The following is a 13,448-nucleotide window of genomic DNA, read 5'->3' as shown; positions in this document are numbered from 1 at the left end:
ATACATGAGGCCAACTTATAGTCGAATATATACGACTGTTGATCCTCTTGTTGCATTTTCCACCTTTTGAACAATGAAATTGTCTGCCAGGCAAGGGAGTAATTTGCTGGACCCTAAATTCTTGGCTGAGTTTGACTTCCAGCAAATATCAGGATAGTAGAAGTCACTCATCACTACTATATCTTTCCTTTCTGAATGTGTGGTCATTTGTTCTAGAGAGGCATGATTCAATTCCTCAGAGCCAGTTGTTCACATCTGCTATTTTCCTCTCCCTTCCTGGACCATGCCCTTCAACTGCTAGAATGCATGAGATAACAATCTGGGCATCTGACTCTTTTAGATTCCTACCCGGAGTCTCTTAATCCCTTATGATATTCTGAAAGCTGTGCTTTGCAGTATCATTGGCTCCCACTGGGACCAAAAGGAAAGGGTAGCAATCAAATACATCACAGATTTTTGCCCCTGGGAGACAACACACCTCCTGATCATTTCAGATGATCTTCTGATGAAGATTTTACCAACAACTCTAGCCATACCATTCCATTTATTAATATCTTCAGATTATTTCTAATATAGGCCTGTCAGGAAGCAAAGTGAAAAGTTCATACCTGTTCCTCTTTTTCCTCATGTCAGCATGTGCAGAAGCATGGCTGAGATCCTATATGAAGCTGGTAGAGTATATATTTCTACCAAACTGCCTATGCAGAGTCTGGGCTGCCCAGGAAGAAAGTCCTGGCAGCTTCCTGGTACACCCCAGAAGCCAGTCAGCAGCTGTTTGGGTCAGAGGGCAGAGCTCTGCCAAAGTGAGGTCCAGAAATCAGATACTGAGTAAACCTCATGTGTAAAGAGATACTGATGAGTCTAATATTTTATTTATTTTTTTATTTATGGGATTTATACCCCACCTCTTCCTCAAAATAGGACTCAAGGCTGCTTACAATAATTTACAAAGATAAAACTAAAACATTAATTACAAAAGTTAAAATATAATTAAATAATACTAACAATAAAACTTAAGTTAAAAACAGCATAGTTAAAACCATTTAAAAAATAAAAACCACTTAAACATTAAAACAGCACAGCACATTACACAAGTAAAATTCACCCACCAAATGTCTGCCTGAATAATAATGTTTTTAACTCCTGATGAAGAGAGCATGGACGGGGCCAACCTGACCTCCTGTGGAGCAGTCTGGGAAGGTGTTGGGACTGAAGGAAAGCCCTCCACTTCTGATTTTAATGCTTGGGCAGGCTTGCATAGGGAGATACAGTCCTTCAGATTTTCTGGAGTGAAGCCTTTTATGCTTTAAAGGTCAAAACCAGTACCTTGAATTCTGCCCAGAAATGGACTGGTAGCCAGTGCAGCTGTTTCAGGAGAGAGTCATATGATCTCTGTAGCCAGCCCCTGTCATTTTAGACCTGCTGAAGTTTTCACACAGTTTCAAAAGGCAGCCCCACATAGAGCTCATTATTGTAGTCCAAACAGGATGTAATCAAGGCATGTGTCACTGTAATCAGATGTGACTTCTCAAGGAACTGATGCAGTTGGCACACTAGTTTTAACTGTGCAAATGTGCTCCTAGCCACAGCCATAGCCTGGGCACTCAGGCTCAGTTCCGAATCCAGGAGCACCCCAAAGCTGCGAACCTGAAATTTCAGGGGGAGAGTATCCCCCATCCAACACAGGCTGAATCAATATTCTTTGATCTGCCTTCCGACTAACCAGGGACACCTCTGTCTTGTCTGGATTAAGTTTCATTTTTTCACTCTCTTCTAGTCCATTTACTGACAGCAGGCACTGGTTTAGTGGAAAAACAGCTTCCTTGGATCAGATGGAAAAGAGAGAGAGAGAGAGAGAGAGAGAGAGAACGCTGAGTGTCATCAGCATAATGGTGCCACTGTACCCCAAAACTCTGCATGACCTCTCCCAGAGGTTTCACATAGATATTAAACAGCTTGGGGGACATAACTGAACTCTGAGGGACACTACAGGCTAGTGGCCAGGGTATCTAACAGGCATCCCCCAGCACAACCTTGTGGGTCCAACCCTCAAAGAAGAACTGGAGCCACTATAAAACAGTGTCCCCAAATCTCATCCCAGAGAGATGATCAAGAAGGATACCGTGGTGTATGATACTGAAAGCTGCTGAGAGAGCCAGCATTAGCGATAGGGACACACTCCCCCTGTCTAATTCCCCATGTGGTAGTACCTTTCAGCTCTCACTTATGCTACCATGAAACCTCAACAGCACTCTGGTCCATGACACCGCATGTTACCTTATTTTTTTCTCTCTCATTCTCATTTCCACCTCATCTCCTGGTATTAAGATTGGCTCATAGTGTATTGGGGGGGGGGGCGCAATAAGCTGCTATCTTTAACTAAAATCCAATTTAACTTTTCAGGGGGGATAAACAGTGGAAGACATGTACTTAACTTTCATACAATAATAATCAGAAGAGTATCTAACAGATACTTAAGTAACTGAAAAGAAATTGAGATGACCATTGCTTCATGTTCTCCTTCCATTCAGGTAAATAGAAGGGAAAGCTAGAAGCAGGTACTGCATTTTCAAATTCTGCTGGGAAGAAAATAAAGCTCATATACTGTCCTAGTAAACAATTAAGGGGACAAAATTTTAGTTTTAGCTTTAAAATGTTTATCAACAGGTTCAAAGACATTAACATTTTACATTTCACAAATATAACAGAAAAGGGCAATTATGAACATATCAGACAGCAACAGTACCATTTTATTTCCAACCTGAAATAGTACATGCCTCTGGAAAAAATGGGGTCTGCTCCAGAATAGATATAGGTCACATGTATGCCACTTGTAGTATTTACCAATGAACTATTTCATTAGTAATTCTGTTTATCCTTTATGTTCAAATTAAGAAAATGAAACTTCACAAAGATAATAGCATTCTAATAATGGTTTTAAAAAGAGCCAGCATTGTGTAGTGATTTGAGTGCTGGACTATGGCTCTGGAGACCATAGTTCGAATCCCTGTTCAGCCATGGAAACCCACTGGACAATCTTGGGCAATTCACAATCCCTCAGCCTCAGAGGAAGTCAAAAGCAAACTCTCTCTGGACAAATCTTGCCAAGGAAACCCTGTGATAGGTTCACCTTAAAACTGCCATAAGTCAGAAACGACTTGAAGGCACACAACAATGACAACAATGGTTTTCAAAGCCTACCTGAGTGACTCTGCCATTCGTCTTAAGTCTTCATTTTGCTGTTTTAACCGCTCAAGTTTTGCTAGTATCTTTGACAGTTCACGACTAGAATGATCTGGATGTTCATTGTCTCGTACTAAGTGTCCTCCTATGTAAAACAGCAAGGTCCCCCAAGCAAATAAAATGAGCATAATCCAACGCCAGGAGCCAGTCCATGGCCGCATTTTCAAATGTTCTGTCCACTACAAAATAGTTTTAGTTCACAAAGCAAACATTGTAATTCCTTGTTCAGGTTCCACAGGTTCCAAGGTTTCTGTACTGTTGATTCACCACATGGTGCTCTCACAGCATTTGTCCTACAGAAGAACTGAAATTATCTGAAAAGGTGAATAATCCAATGCTCTAATATCACAGGTGTTTTGTCTGTGGGAAAGAAACAAAATGAAGTTAAATTCTGTTACTGAAAAAACAGTAGAATGCATTGAGTTACAACTTGCATGAATTGGTATCAAATTGCAGATAATAGTTCAGCAACTCACAATGGAGTAACTTAAGTCTCTGCATCTATACACATATAAATGGCACAAAACTCAAACTATAAAAAGTAGAACATTATTCACTTGCTTGTGCAACACCCTTTTACATTTTAATCAATGGCTAAATCAGAAAAGACATTATGCAGTATATCTGGTTTTATCTTTTATTCCAGGGCATCGACCCCCTAAATGTATCAAATGACTGCAGTAGAACATAATATATTTTCTTCTCTTTTTCAGATTTAATCAGCAACTCTCAAAGTGTTACTTCTCTAAAATGTCTTGAAAATACAAACATTAAGACCTGGGCCTGAACACAATCACTTGCAGAAACTTTGTTCACTTGCAGAAAGATTCTTAAAGAGAAAAGTAGTTTGAGAATAATCCTTAGTTCACAGTTATTACTGGAGGGGAAGTTGTGCTTATGGACAACTAATGTCGATTCGTGGACTAGAATTCTCTGGCCACAGTAATACATGCCTTGATATCTTCCTCACTGAACTAGTGCAATGCATTCAGATTCCCCAGATGATAGTTCAGAGGCTGCAGCTACCGTGGCGGGCTGCTGTTTCAGTAGTGATAGGGGGAGCAAGGACTGAGCACATGACACAGTCAGTGTATACATTAATATTAGCTAGCCATTTTTCAAATTTCTGCTTCATTGAAATTGGCGTCTATAAAATGCATGTTCGTCTGCAGCTAAAGCAATGCAATCTTCTGACCACTGAGCAACAGATTATGAATATTTTCTCTTTCCAGCCTTTGAGTATGAGTCCTTTAGCTACAGTACACAGAATCCAATTCATGTGTTACATTCTGTGTGAAATAGATAAGAATGATTTGCAGATAAGCATGCTCTTAAAAAAAATGCTTATCTACAAATGCCAAAAAACCCATAAGACAAAATGAATGCAGTGCAATACAGTCAACTAAAAATGGGTACCCACCAAACCTGCCCACAATATGCCAAAAAAAAAAAAAAAAACATTATCTGTATTACATCGCCAACATTTAGCTGAAGTAAACCATTTTGTTTTTAAAAGGCATAATGGTGTCCAATATACACAAAAAATCATTTTATTTTATTTTTTTGCTGGATAAAGCATAATTTTAGGACTAAAAATATTTTAGATATTGAAACTAGAACAATTTTCCATTGCTTAATTTGTACAAGATAATGTAACACTTTATTCCACTCAGGCTGCATCCACACTGGAGAAATAATCTAGGCTGACACCTCTTCAATTGCCAAGGCTCCGTGCAAGAGCACGGTGGGGCACCAGAGCTCTCTAACAGAGAAAGCTAAACATCTCACAAAACTACAATTCCCAGAATTCCATAGCATTAACCATTGCAGTTAAAGCAATGTGAACCTGGATTATTTCTACAATGCAGACACAGCCTCAGTTCTAATGCCATTAACTTCAAATGTGGTACTTTCCAACAAACACTTGTAAAGTAAACTTTCTGGGTTCCAGTTCTCTATGGATATAGTTAATGCTTCCAACACAGCAGGGAGAACTACAATTTTAAAGTCTCATCACAAAAAAGCTTGCCATTAACTTTCATTAAGTTTCAATCATACAATGTAGTTATACTGTATCTTCATTAATGAGGGAACAAATTAATTCCAGTTAATGAGATATTTGTAACTTCCAAAGTCTGTTTATAGAAATATGACAATCTCTGTAGTTCCTACTCTTCCCCCTCACACACACACACACTAAGAAAGGAATACAACAAACAGGCCCTAAAGACTGGCCACCTGGTGCCTGTGTATTACAACATACAGCTACCTCATTTTACGTACAGTTACACTGTTGAAAGTTCTACAGGGTTCAAATACATTTTATTCTGGCAACTTACTCGGTACACTGAAATTGTTTTCATTCATGTGCACCAGCTTGCAACAGCAAAGTATTTTAAACACTTTGATCAGTATTATTATTATTTTTATTATAAAAATTTTATTTTATTATTTTTGTTTAAACAATAAGATTTTAAAAAAATAATTTACTAAATTAATGTTATTTACTTAACAAAATCTATTTTAATAGTTTTTTAAAATAAGAAATTGTTTTAAAATGAAAAAAAAAAAAAAAAAAAAAAACCAACCCCACAATATATTAACTCAAAACCCAACCAAGCTTCAAGCTTGACAGTTTTTCAATACAGGACATATCTAATGCTGATACGTCCCTGGTGGGTGAACTCCTATGAGATTCCACCTGAACATTAGGAGGAACTTCCTGACAGTAAGGGCTGTTCGACAGTGGAATGCACTCCCTCGGAGGGTGATAGAGTCTCCTTCCTTGGAGGTCTTTAAACAGAGGCTGGATGGCCATCTGTCAGGGATGCTTTGATTTGGATTTCCTGGATGGCAGGGGGTTGGACTGGATGGCCCTTGTGGTCTCTTCCAACTCTACGATTCTATGATTCTATGATTCTAACACAGTGGCTACTCTTATTGATATAAGTATCACAAACCTGTTGTGATTCATCCATTATTATTATTATTAACCTTTATTTATAAAGCGCTGTAAATTTACACAGCGCTGTACATACAATCTTTTAGTCAGACGGTTCCCTGCCCTCAGGCTTACAATCCATCTATGTCAATGGCATTCAGCCTGTTCTAAATGGGTCTCACACTCTCAAATTTAGACCCAATTTGCTCATTTTGATGTTCTAGGATTTTATATGACTTAAAAGTAGGTTACCCAAAAAAATTCGAACCTTAAGACCTCTCTCAGAGCACCTGTTCCAATTGTCCATGAAGAATAGATTGAAACGGTTGGCTACCAGAAAGAAAGCCTTTCTAGTAATGGTGTCCAAGTTATGAAACAGGCTTTCCCAGCCCAGCCATCCTTTACAATTCCTAGAGCATTTACTGTGGCAGATCAAGAACTTTCTGTTAACCCACACCTCAGCTTTAAAATCTCTGCGATTCATTTTGGTATGCCAGAAAACACAGCAGGATGGTTTCACAACAAACATGGAAAGAATAGCAGGGAGAAACTGATAATGTAATGAATTATATCATAACAATGTACCAAAGGAATAAGCCACAACTCTTAACATGTATACAATGATCATATATTTATATGTAGTAGCCACATTGCAAAAATACTGCAAAACAAAGAATACACAACCCAAAGTGCTATAGTGAATACACAGCCTTAACGGTAGTTGGTACAGTTGGCATTTACCACACATAAATATATCATCATTGTATATATGTTAAGAGTTATGGTTTTGTTCTTTTGGTACGTTGTTGTGATATAGTTCATTATATTGTCAGTGTCTCCCTGCTATTCTTTCTGCTTTAATTTTGGTATCCTATCAGTTTTATTTTGTTCTCATACTTATTGTTCCTTGTGGTCTCATGTTCTATTTTTTGTCTAATTATTATGTTTGCTTATTACAAACCTCCAAGATTGGTGTGTGTTATAAAATGGCTCTGAAGTACATAGTTCAATATTATAAAGGTGTGGGGTGACATGTACATGTCATAAATAAAGACAAATGAAAGAGACCACTAGATGCAGAGAAGCCCTTTCAATGGTTTCGATGTCAAGATCTTGACAATTCTGCCATATTTCAGCTTATTCCTTGAAATATTAGTTTACTCATTATTTCACAGCTGAAATGGATTCAACAGAATACAGAATTATTATACTAACTGATAACCAGGACTAGTGAGAACATGAAAGACTAAATCATGGGCAGACATGACATACCTAACCAAGGCAGGATTTGGAAAATGCTCCAATACTCTTGCCAAATAAATAAAGCACTGAACAGTGCTATGTATTTAATAATTCTTTCAGATAAGACATTTATTTCTATGACTCACACTCCTTCCACATTCCTATTATTATGAAGAAATGAGTGCCAAAAGAAAAAACAAAATATTCAGGGAAAATGTATTGCTATGCTAATTCCCAAATCATTTAAAAAATAAATGTTGCTAAATGTTGCTATTTATTAGGATAATTATAAGATGGATGTAACGTGTTAAAATTCCTAATACTGTAATCGAACCATGCTTATGCAATTGAAACATGGGCTAAAGGATCACACACCCATTCACTCCCCACCTTTTTCTACATAAATTTTGACTAGTAGTCTAATAGTTAAGCTCTGTATCAAGAGTCTGTACCACTACTGTTAAGGATGACCAGATTTTTCCCTTTTAAAATTTTGGTTAGCTATCCCTCTGCCAAATAAAAGCTATTACAGGTCCAGTTAAAAAGGGGGTACCCCTTGCCTAAGAAAATCCTATGAAATTCATAGGGTTGCCGTAAGTTGACAGATAACTTGAAGGAATATGTGCGCACACACAGAAACACACCAACTTCCAACTACATTATTACTGCACAATATAAGAGGTCACAGCAATTTTCCCTTTGGTCTAGGCACTATTCACAGCAGATACCCACTAAGATTCAGTGCTTTAATAAAGAGATCCAGTAGTAGAACTGCACCTGTACAACAAGGTTTTCTTGGTGTTATCCCCATTAAAGCTTCTTGTTATCTCTTCAAAAGTCACTCCTGAAGCTCTCTGAACATCATGCAATGTGATGGGGCTGAAGAGGTGCAATGAAGGAATCAGAATTTGGCATGGCTGCCTCACACAAGCAGAATAACTTTTCCAAATGTCCAACACATTTCTACATCAAAACTACTCACACTGTAAACACATTGCAATATAGCAAAGCCAGACTGGGGATGCATCTACGCTACGGAATTAATGCAGTTTGACACCTCTTTAACTACCATGGCTCAATGCTATGAAATTCTGAGATTTGTAGTTTTGTGAGACATTTAGCCGTCTCTGTTAGAAAGCTGTGGTGCCACAATAAACTACAAATCCCAGGATTCCACAGGATTGAGTCATGGCAGTAAAAGCAGTGTCAAACTGCATTAGTTCTGCAATGAGGCAATAGCCTGTGTTGTCTTTTACTTTATGTTCAGTAATAATGTTGACTAGGAAAAAATGTTTTATTTTTTGTTCTTTGGAACAACTATGAGATGTCATACAAACATTTTTTTAAAAAATCATCAGATCAGATAATTGTGTCAAGCAGCTACAGATAAATTTTCTTGCAATTAAAATAGCCATCAAGGTGAAACTTTTTCATAAAATTTGGTACTCAAACGTATATCGATGAGTTCCATGCTCCTGTCAGAAGCTTTTCATTCAAAATCTAACCTTACTAAATTCACCAGCTCATTACAGGATACAATGATACAATTGCCTTATGAAAAACTGATTGTATATTCTGTAAGGAAAACCCCTATGACCTCTTCCAACCCATGCAACACACTATATTATGTGGCAAAATTATTTGTTGCTTTAAAATTGAAATAATGTATAACTGTGTAAATTACTTTTAGTCTAGAACTATAAAATACCAAAAATAACTCAATATAAGTAGTTTTAGTTCTGGATGATTAAATAGCAAGATTAAGTAACATGGAAAAGCCATTTAAAATAATGAATTATCTGTGTCCATTTTAATAGTCAGCAGAGCTGACAAAGAATGTCTATACTTTGGACACAGTAGAAGACCAAAAAAGGTGACAACACATCAATGTATTATACCATCTTGTTTCCAGTCATATTGAATTTGCAGTTTTTCTGGTTGGCCACTTGAGGCCACTATGATCCCACACATTCAACTAGGTGCTTCCTGTGCACCATTCTATCTAGAGTAAGACACAACCATTTAAAATTTGAAATGATACCCGACACTAATTTATTTCAACATGTGATGAGCAGTCTCCAGTGACTGGTTTGTCATACTATATTTCTGATCACCCTTCACTGGGAATCACTAAGCAGAGCAAGCTTGTTTTCTGCTGCTCCGGAGACTAGGACCCGGAGCAATGGATGCAAGCTGCAGGAAAAGAGATTCCACCTCAACATTAGGAGGAACTTCCTGACAGTAAGGGCTGTTCGACAGTGGAACAAACTCCCTCGGAGTGTAGTGAAGTCTACCTCCTTGGAGGTCTTCAAACGGAGGCTGGATGGCCATCTGTTGGGGATGCTTTGATTTGGATTTCCTGCATGGCAGGGGGTTGGACTGGATGGCCCTTGTGGTCTCTTCCAACTCTATGATTCTATGATTCTACACTAAAAACACAAATGATGCATCTACATGTGGCATCTTAGTTGCTTCATGATTTCTTGGGGAATTTATCTTGCCAACCATACAGCTGACCACTAGGTCTTCCAGATGTTGTAGAAATATTTTGGGAAGTGCACTATATGAAACTCAGGGTTGTACTGTGAGGCCTTAAAATCTTGTTCCCCAAGCAATTTAAAACATGTATGAAACTACGGGGAAAGTTTATCCAAAGTTAGAAGATTTGGCCACCAGCATTCTGGCAAATACCCAACACACAGCTTTTATTCCTAAGTTAGCATTTAATGCTGATAATCAACTGAATGAAGATACATAAATTGAAACTTAATTTCAACAAGACAAAAGTGCTACTGAACGAGACTACATGTGAAAAGGATCTAGGAGTCCAAGTAGACCACAAACTGAAAGTGAGTCAACAGTGTGATGCAGCAGCTAACAAGGCCAATGCGATTTTAGGCTGCATCAATAGAAGTATAGTGTCTAGATCAGGGGAAGTAATAGTCCCACTCTATTCTGCTCTGGCCAGGCCCCACCTGGAATATCGTGCCCAGTTCTAGGCACCACAATTTAAAAAGGATGTTGAGAAACTGGAGCATGTCCAAAGGAGGGCGACCAAAATGGTGAAGGGGCTTGGAAACCATGTCCTATGAGGAAAGACTTAGGGAGCTGGGGATATTTTGCCTGGAGAAGAGAGGGTTAAGATGTGATATGATAGCCCTGTTTAAATACTTGAAGGGAGGGTCATACTGAGGAGGGAATTCCTTTTCTAATGGCCTGAGGTAGTGATTCCAAAGCTAACCATCACACTCCCAGGGACACTGGAAAACTAGGAAAGCCCTCTTCTTGAAGGAGATATTTTATCCCTGCTAGCATTCTAATCAATGCAATTTTGATTCAAAGGGAAATAGTATCCCCAAGGTGTAAACAAAACTCGATTTGGAAGTCCAGAGAAAAGTTTGATGAGAGTTTAGGTTTAATCTTTCATCCTTACTTGTCATCTGAAGTTCTTATGAGGCTCATAAACTGTTTTGAGCATCTTGGCGGAAGGATGGAGGAAATGCTAGCTTTTATCACTAAATAATACAAGAAGAACTAAGAACCAATCAGCACATATAGCAGAGCAAGCAATATGGCTTTTCCTGGTTTATGCCAGTTGGACTAAAGTAGGAGAAAAATGACACCATTTAGTTGTGCTGTAATGAAGTTGAGCTACAGACAAAAACCCATTCATTACTAGATCAATTAAATTAAAATACTACAAGTTTTTAAGTGTTTACATTTGAAATATATTCTTTTTCGTACTCTCTCATAGGCTCATAATAATTTTTTTCCTAAATATTAAAACTCCTTTCCCCAAAGGGCTCACAATTTAAAGAGTGACAGCCAGCTAATAACTGCAAAGAAGGACAAAATCAAGCCATGCACATATCAAAACTATGAAAAGGCTTTCCAGAAAGAAGTCTAAAACTCTTATTAAAATGTAAGTTTGGAAAAGGGTATAATCCTCTTTTTGCTGAATGCCAGAGCATATTCTACAGCTGTAGCTGTATCCATAAGACCTGGCAGGGTGCCTGATCTGACTTCAGAATGAGCAACTTGTGGTGGCAGCAAACATGCCAGAAAGAGCAACCCATGACGTAATCAGACATGCTGGCCAGGGTTCGAGGAGTGCGCCATGAAGACAGATGCGTAGCACAGGAATGGAAGGCTCCAGACGAAGGAATAGGTTAGGATTCGGGAGTAAATGTAACTTTTAAAATGCAGCGTTAAAAGGGTGTAGCCTGGATCTGTATAGCCTGCTCACACCAGAATGGGGTTTGGGGGGTGCATTGTAACAAACAGGATAACACCAAAGGAACAAGAGAGAAATTGTTTTGGCCCATGCCTACAAGCCTTGGATAAATCTGATATTTCACAAGTTAAGGACCATTCTTTTTTTTAAATGAAATCCACTTATTATTTACAGAAAGTAGGAGAACCTTAGAATTACAATCTGATAAAATACTACCAGAACCTTCAGAGAATAGAAGCAGGCATGACGTTAACCGCAAGGCGGATGACCCAACATACAAAATCCAATTACAGTGCATAGGAAACACCATCCGAACGACAACACTCACATATAATAAGCCAATCGACGGTCAATAAAAGGCCGAACTCAACCCCGCTTCAATCTACTCCATCGCCCAACCATGCCACCCCATCCTACTCACCCATCCAATCCCCCCACCACTCTCGCCTACTAACAACAATCCATCGATAACACTCATCACCCTACAACCTAACCTACAACACAAACGAACACCTACCATTCTGACCGAAGAGACGTGCACAGGGACGAGTAATACAAAGCACAATCCAATATGATGTGGAAAATCAGTACAAGCACCGATGTAGCGATAGAGGTGTATTGACAATGGTAGAATAACAAAGAGTGTTGTAACTTCAGCACGCCGACCCCCGGACTTTTAAAAGCTTAACCATTGGCGGGATGCCAAATTGAAGCAATCCTAGTTAAAAATCTAGGATGTAATGATAGTCGAGGCAGATGTAGGAGAAAAGTTGATAAAAAGCTTACACAATAAGCGGAGATTGTTTAGTAGGTGGGGCAAGTCACTTGGGATTGGTATAGAGAAATGAGAGATAGAAAAATATAAAGTAGTAAAAATGATCTAGGTTGAAACATAAACATGGCTTTCTTAGAATGAGGACTGCAGTTTATCAGAGCACCGAGGATACTGGTTGTCTTTTTCCTAAAGCTTTCCCAGCTGTCTTGATATCCAATAGAAAAGATTTTCCTAGACACAGCTGATGCAAGACGCTGGCCAAACAAAGTACACAAACAAGGACAGTCCCGAAACAGACACAACTACCATCAACAAACTATCACTACGAAAAATTTAAGTCAATTATAACTTAACAAGTGACACCAATACCACTCAATACAGGACAGTACAACGTTATCAAGTGGCAGGAGATGGATAATAACTCTCAAATACGCTCGTTATATCTGAAAACGTGGAAACCAATGATAGAAGAAATATCAAAATGGCAAAATCAACTCCCATCACTACATCTCTACCACAAAACAACCCAGATCATCCCTAAGTACTCTTAACTCCCAATAATTGCAAAAAAAGCGGGACAAAACACACCAGCCTCCAAAAAACAAAAACACATCGCGGTACAAATAAGAACGCCGAAACCAACGCACATGCCACGCCACCCACAAAACCCAACATAAATAATAAATCTAACCATAAATATCTAAACACAAATATCATTTATCAAGTTGTGACAGCAGTCCTCACAAAAAAAACCGGTAGGCAATTCACCAATTACACAGACACACACTCAGGTACCGAAACTAAAGCCAACTCCCCATAAAACCACCCCAAAAAGCCAGAACCTCACAACTAACACAAAACCACACCCCCCACAACACCCAACCACCACCCCAACACAACACACAAACACAAAAACAACACAACCAAACTAGAAAACAAACCCTACACACAAAAAGCAACCAACAAACCAAAATAACAAGAGAAAAACACGGAAAAACTGAAGAAAGACTAGA

General features: G+C 38.5%; 1 protein-coding gene across 1 annotated transcript in view; it reads right to left on the bottom strand.

The window, feature by feature from the left end:
- The window catches only part of FUT8 (fucosyltransferase 8), a 151,825-nt gene that overhangs the window by 103,884 nt on the left and 34,493 nt on the right, over positions 1 to 13,448 (bottom strand). Inside the window, 1 exon segment of the mRNA XM_042445868.1 lies at positions 3,202 to 3,603. Within this exon segment, the coding sequence (XP_042301802.1) occupies positions 3,202 to 3,404 (203 nt within the window). The 5' untranslated portion in view covers positions 3,405 to 3,603.

The sequence above is a fragment of the Sceloporus undulatus genome, chromosome 1 (genome assembly GCF_019175285.1).
Source record: "Sceloporus undulatus isolate JIND9_A2432 ecotype Alabama chromosome 1, SceUnd_v1.1, whole genome shotgun sequence".
Classification (NCBI taxonomy): domain Eukaryota; kingdom Metazoa; phylum Chordata; class Lepidosauria; order Squamata; family Phrynosomatidae; genus Sceloporus; species Sceloporus undulatus.
This window is presented reverse-complemented; position numbering and strand designations above follow the sequence as displayed.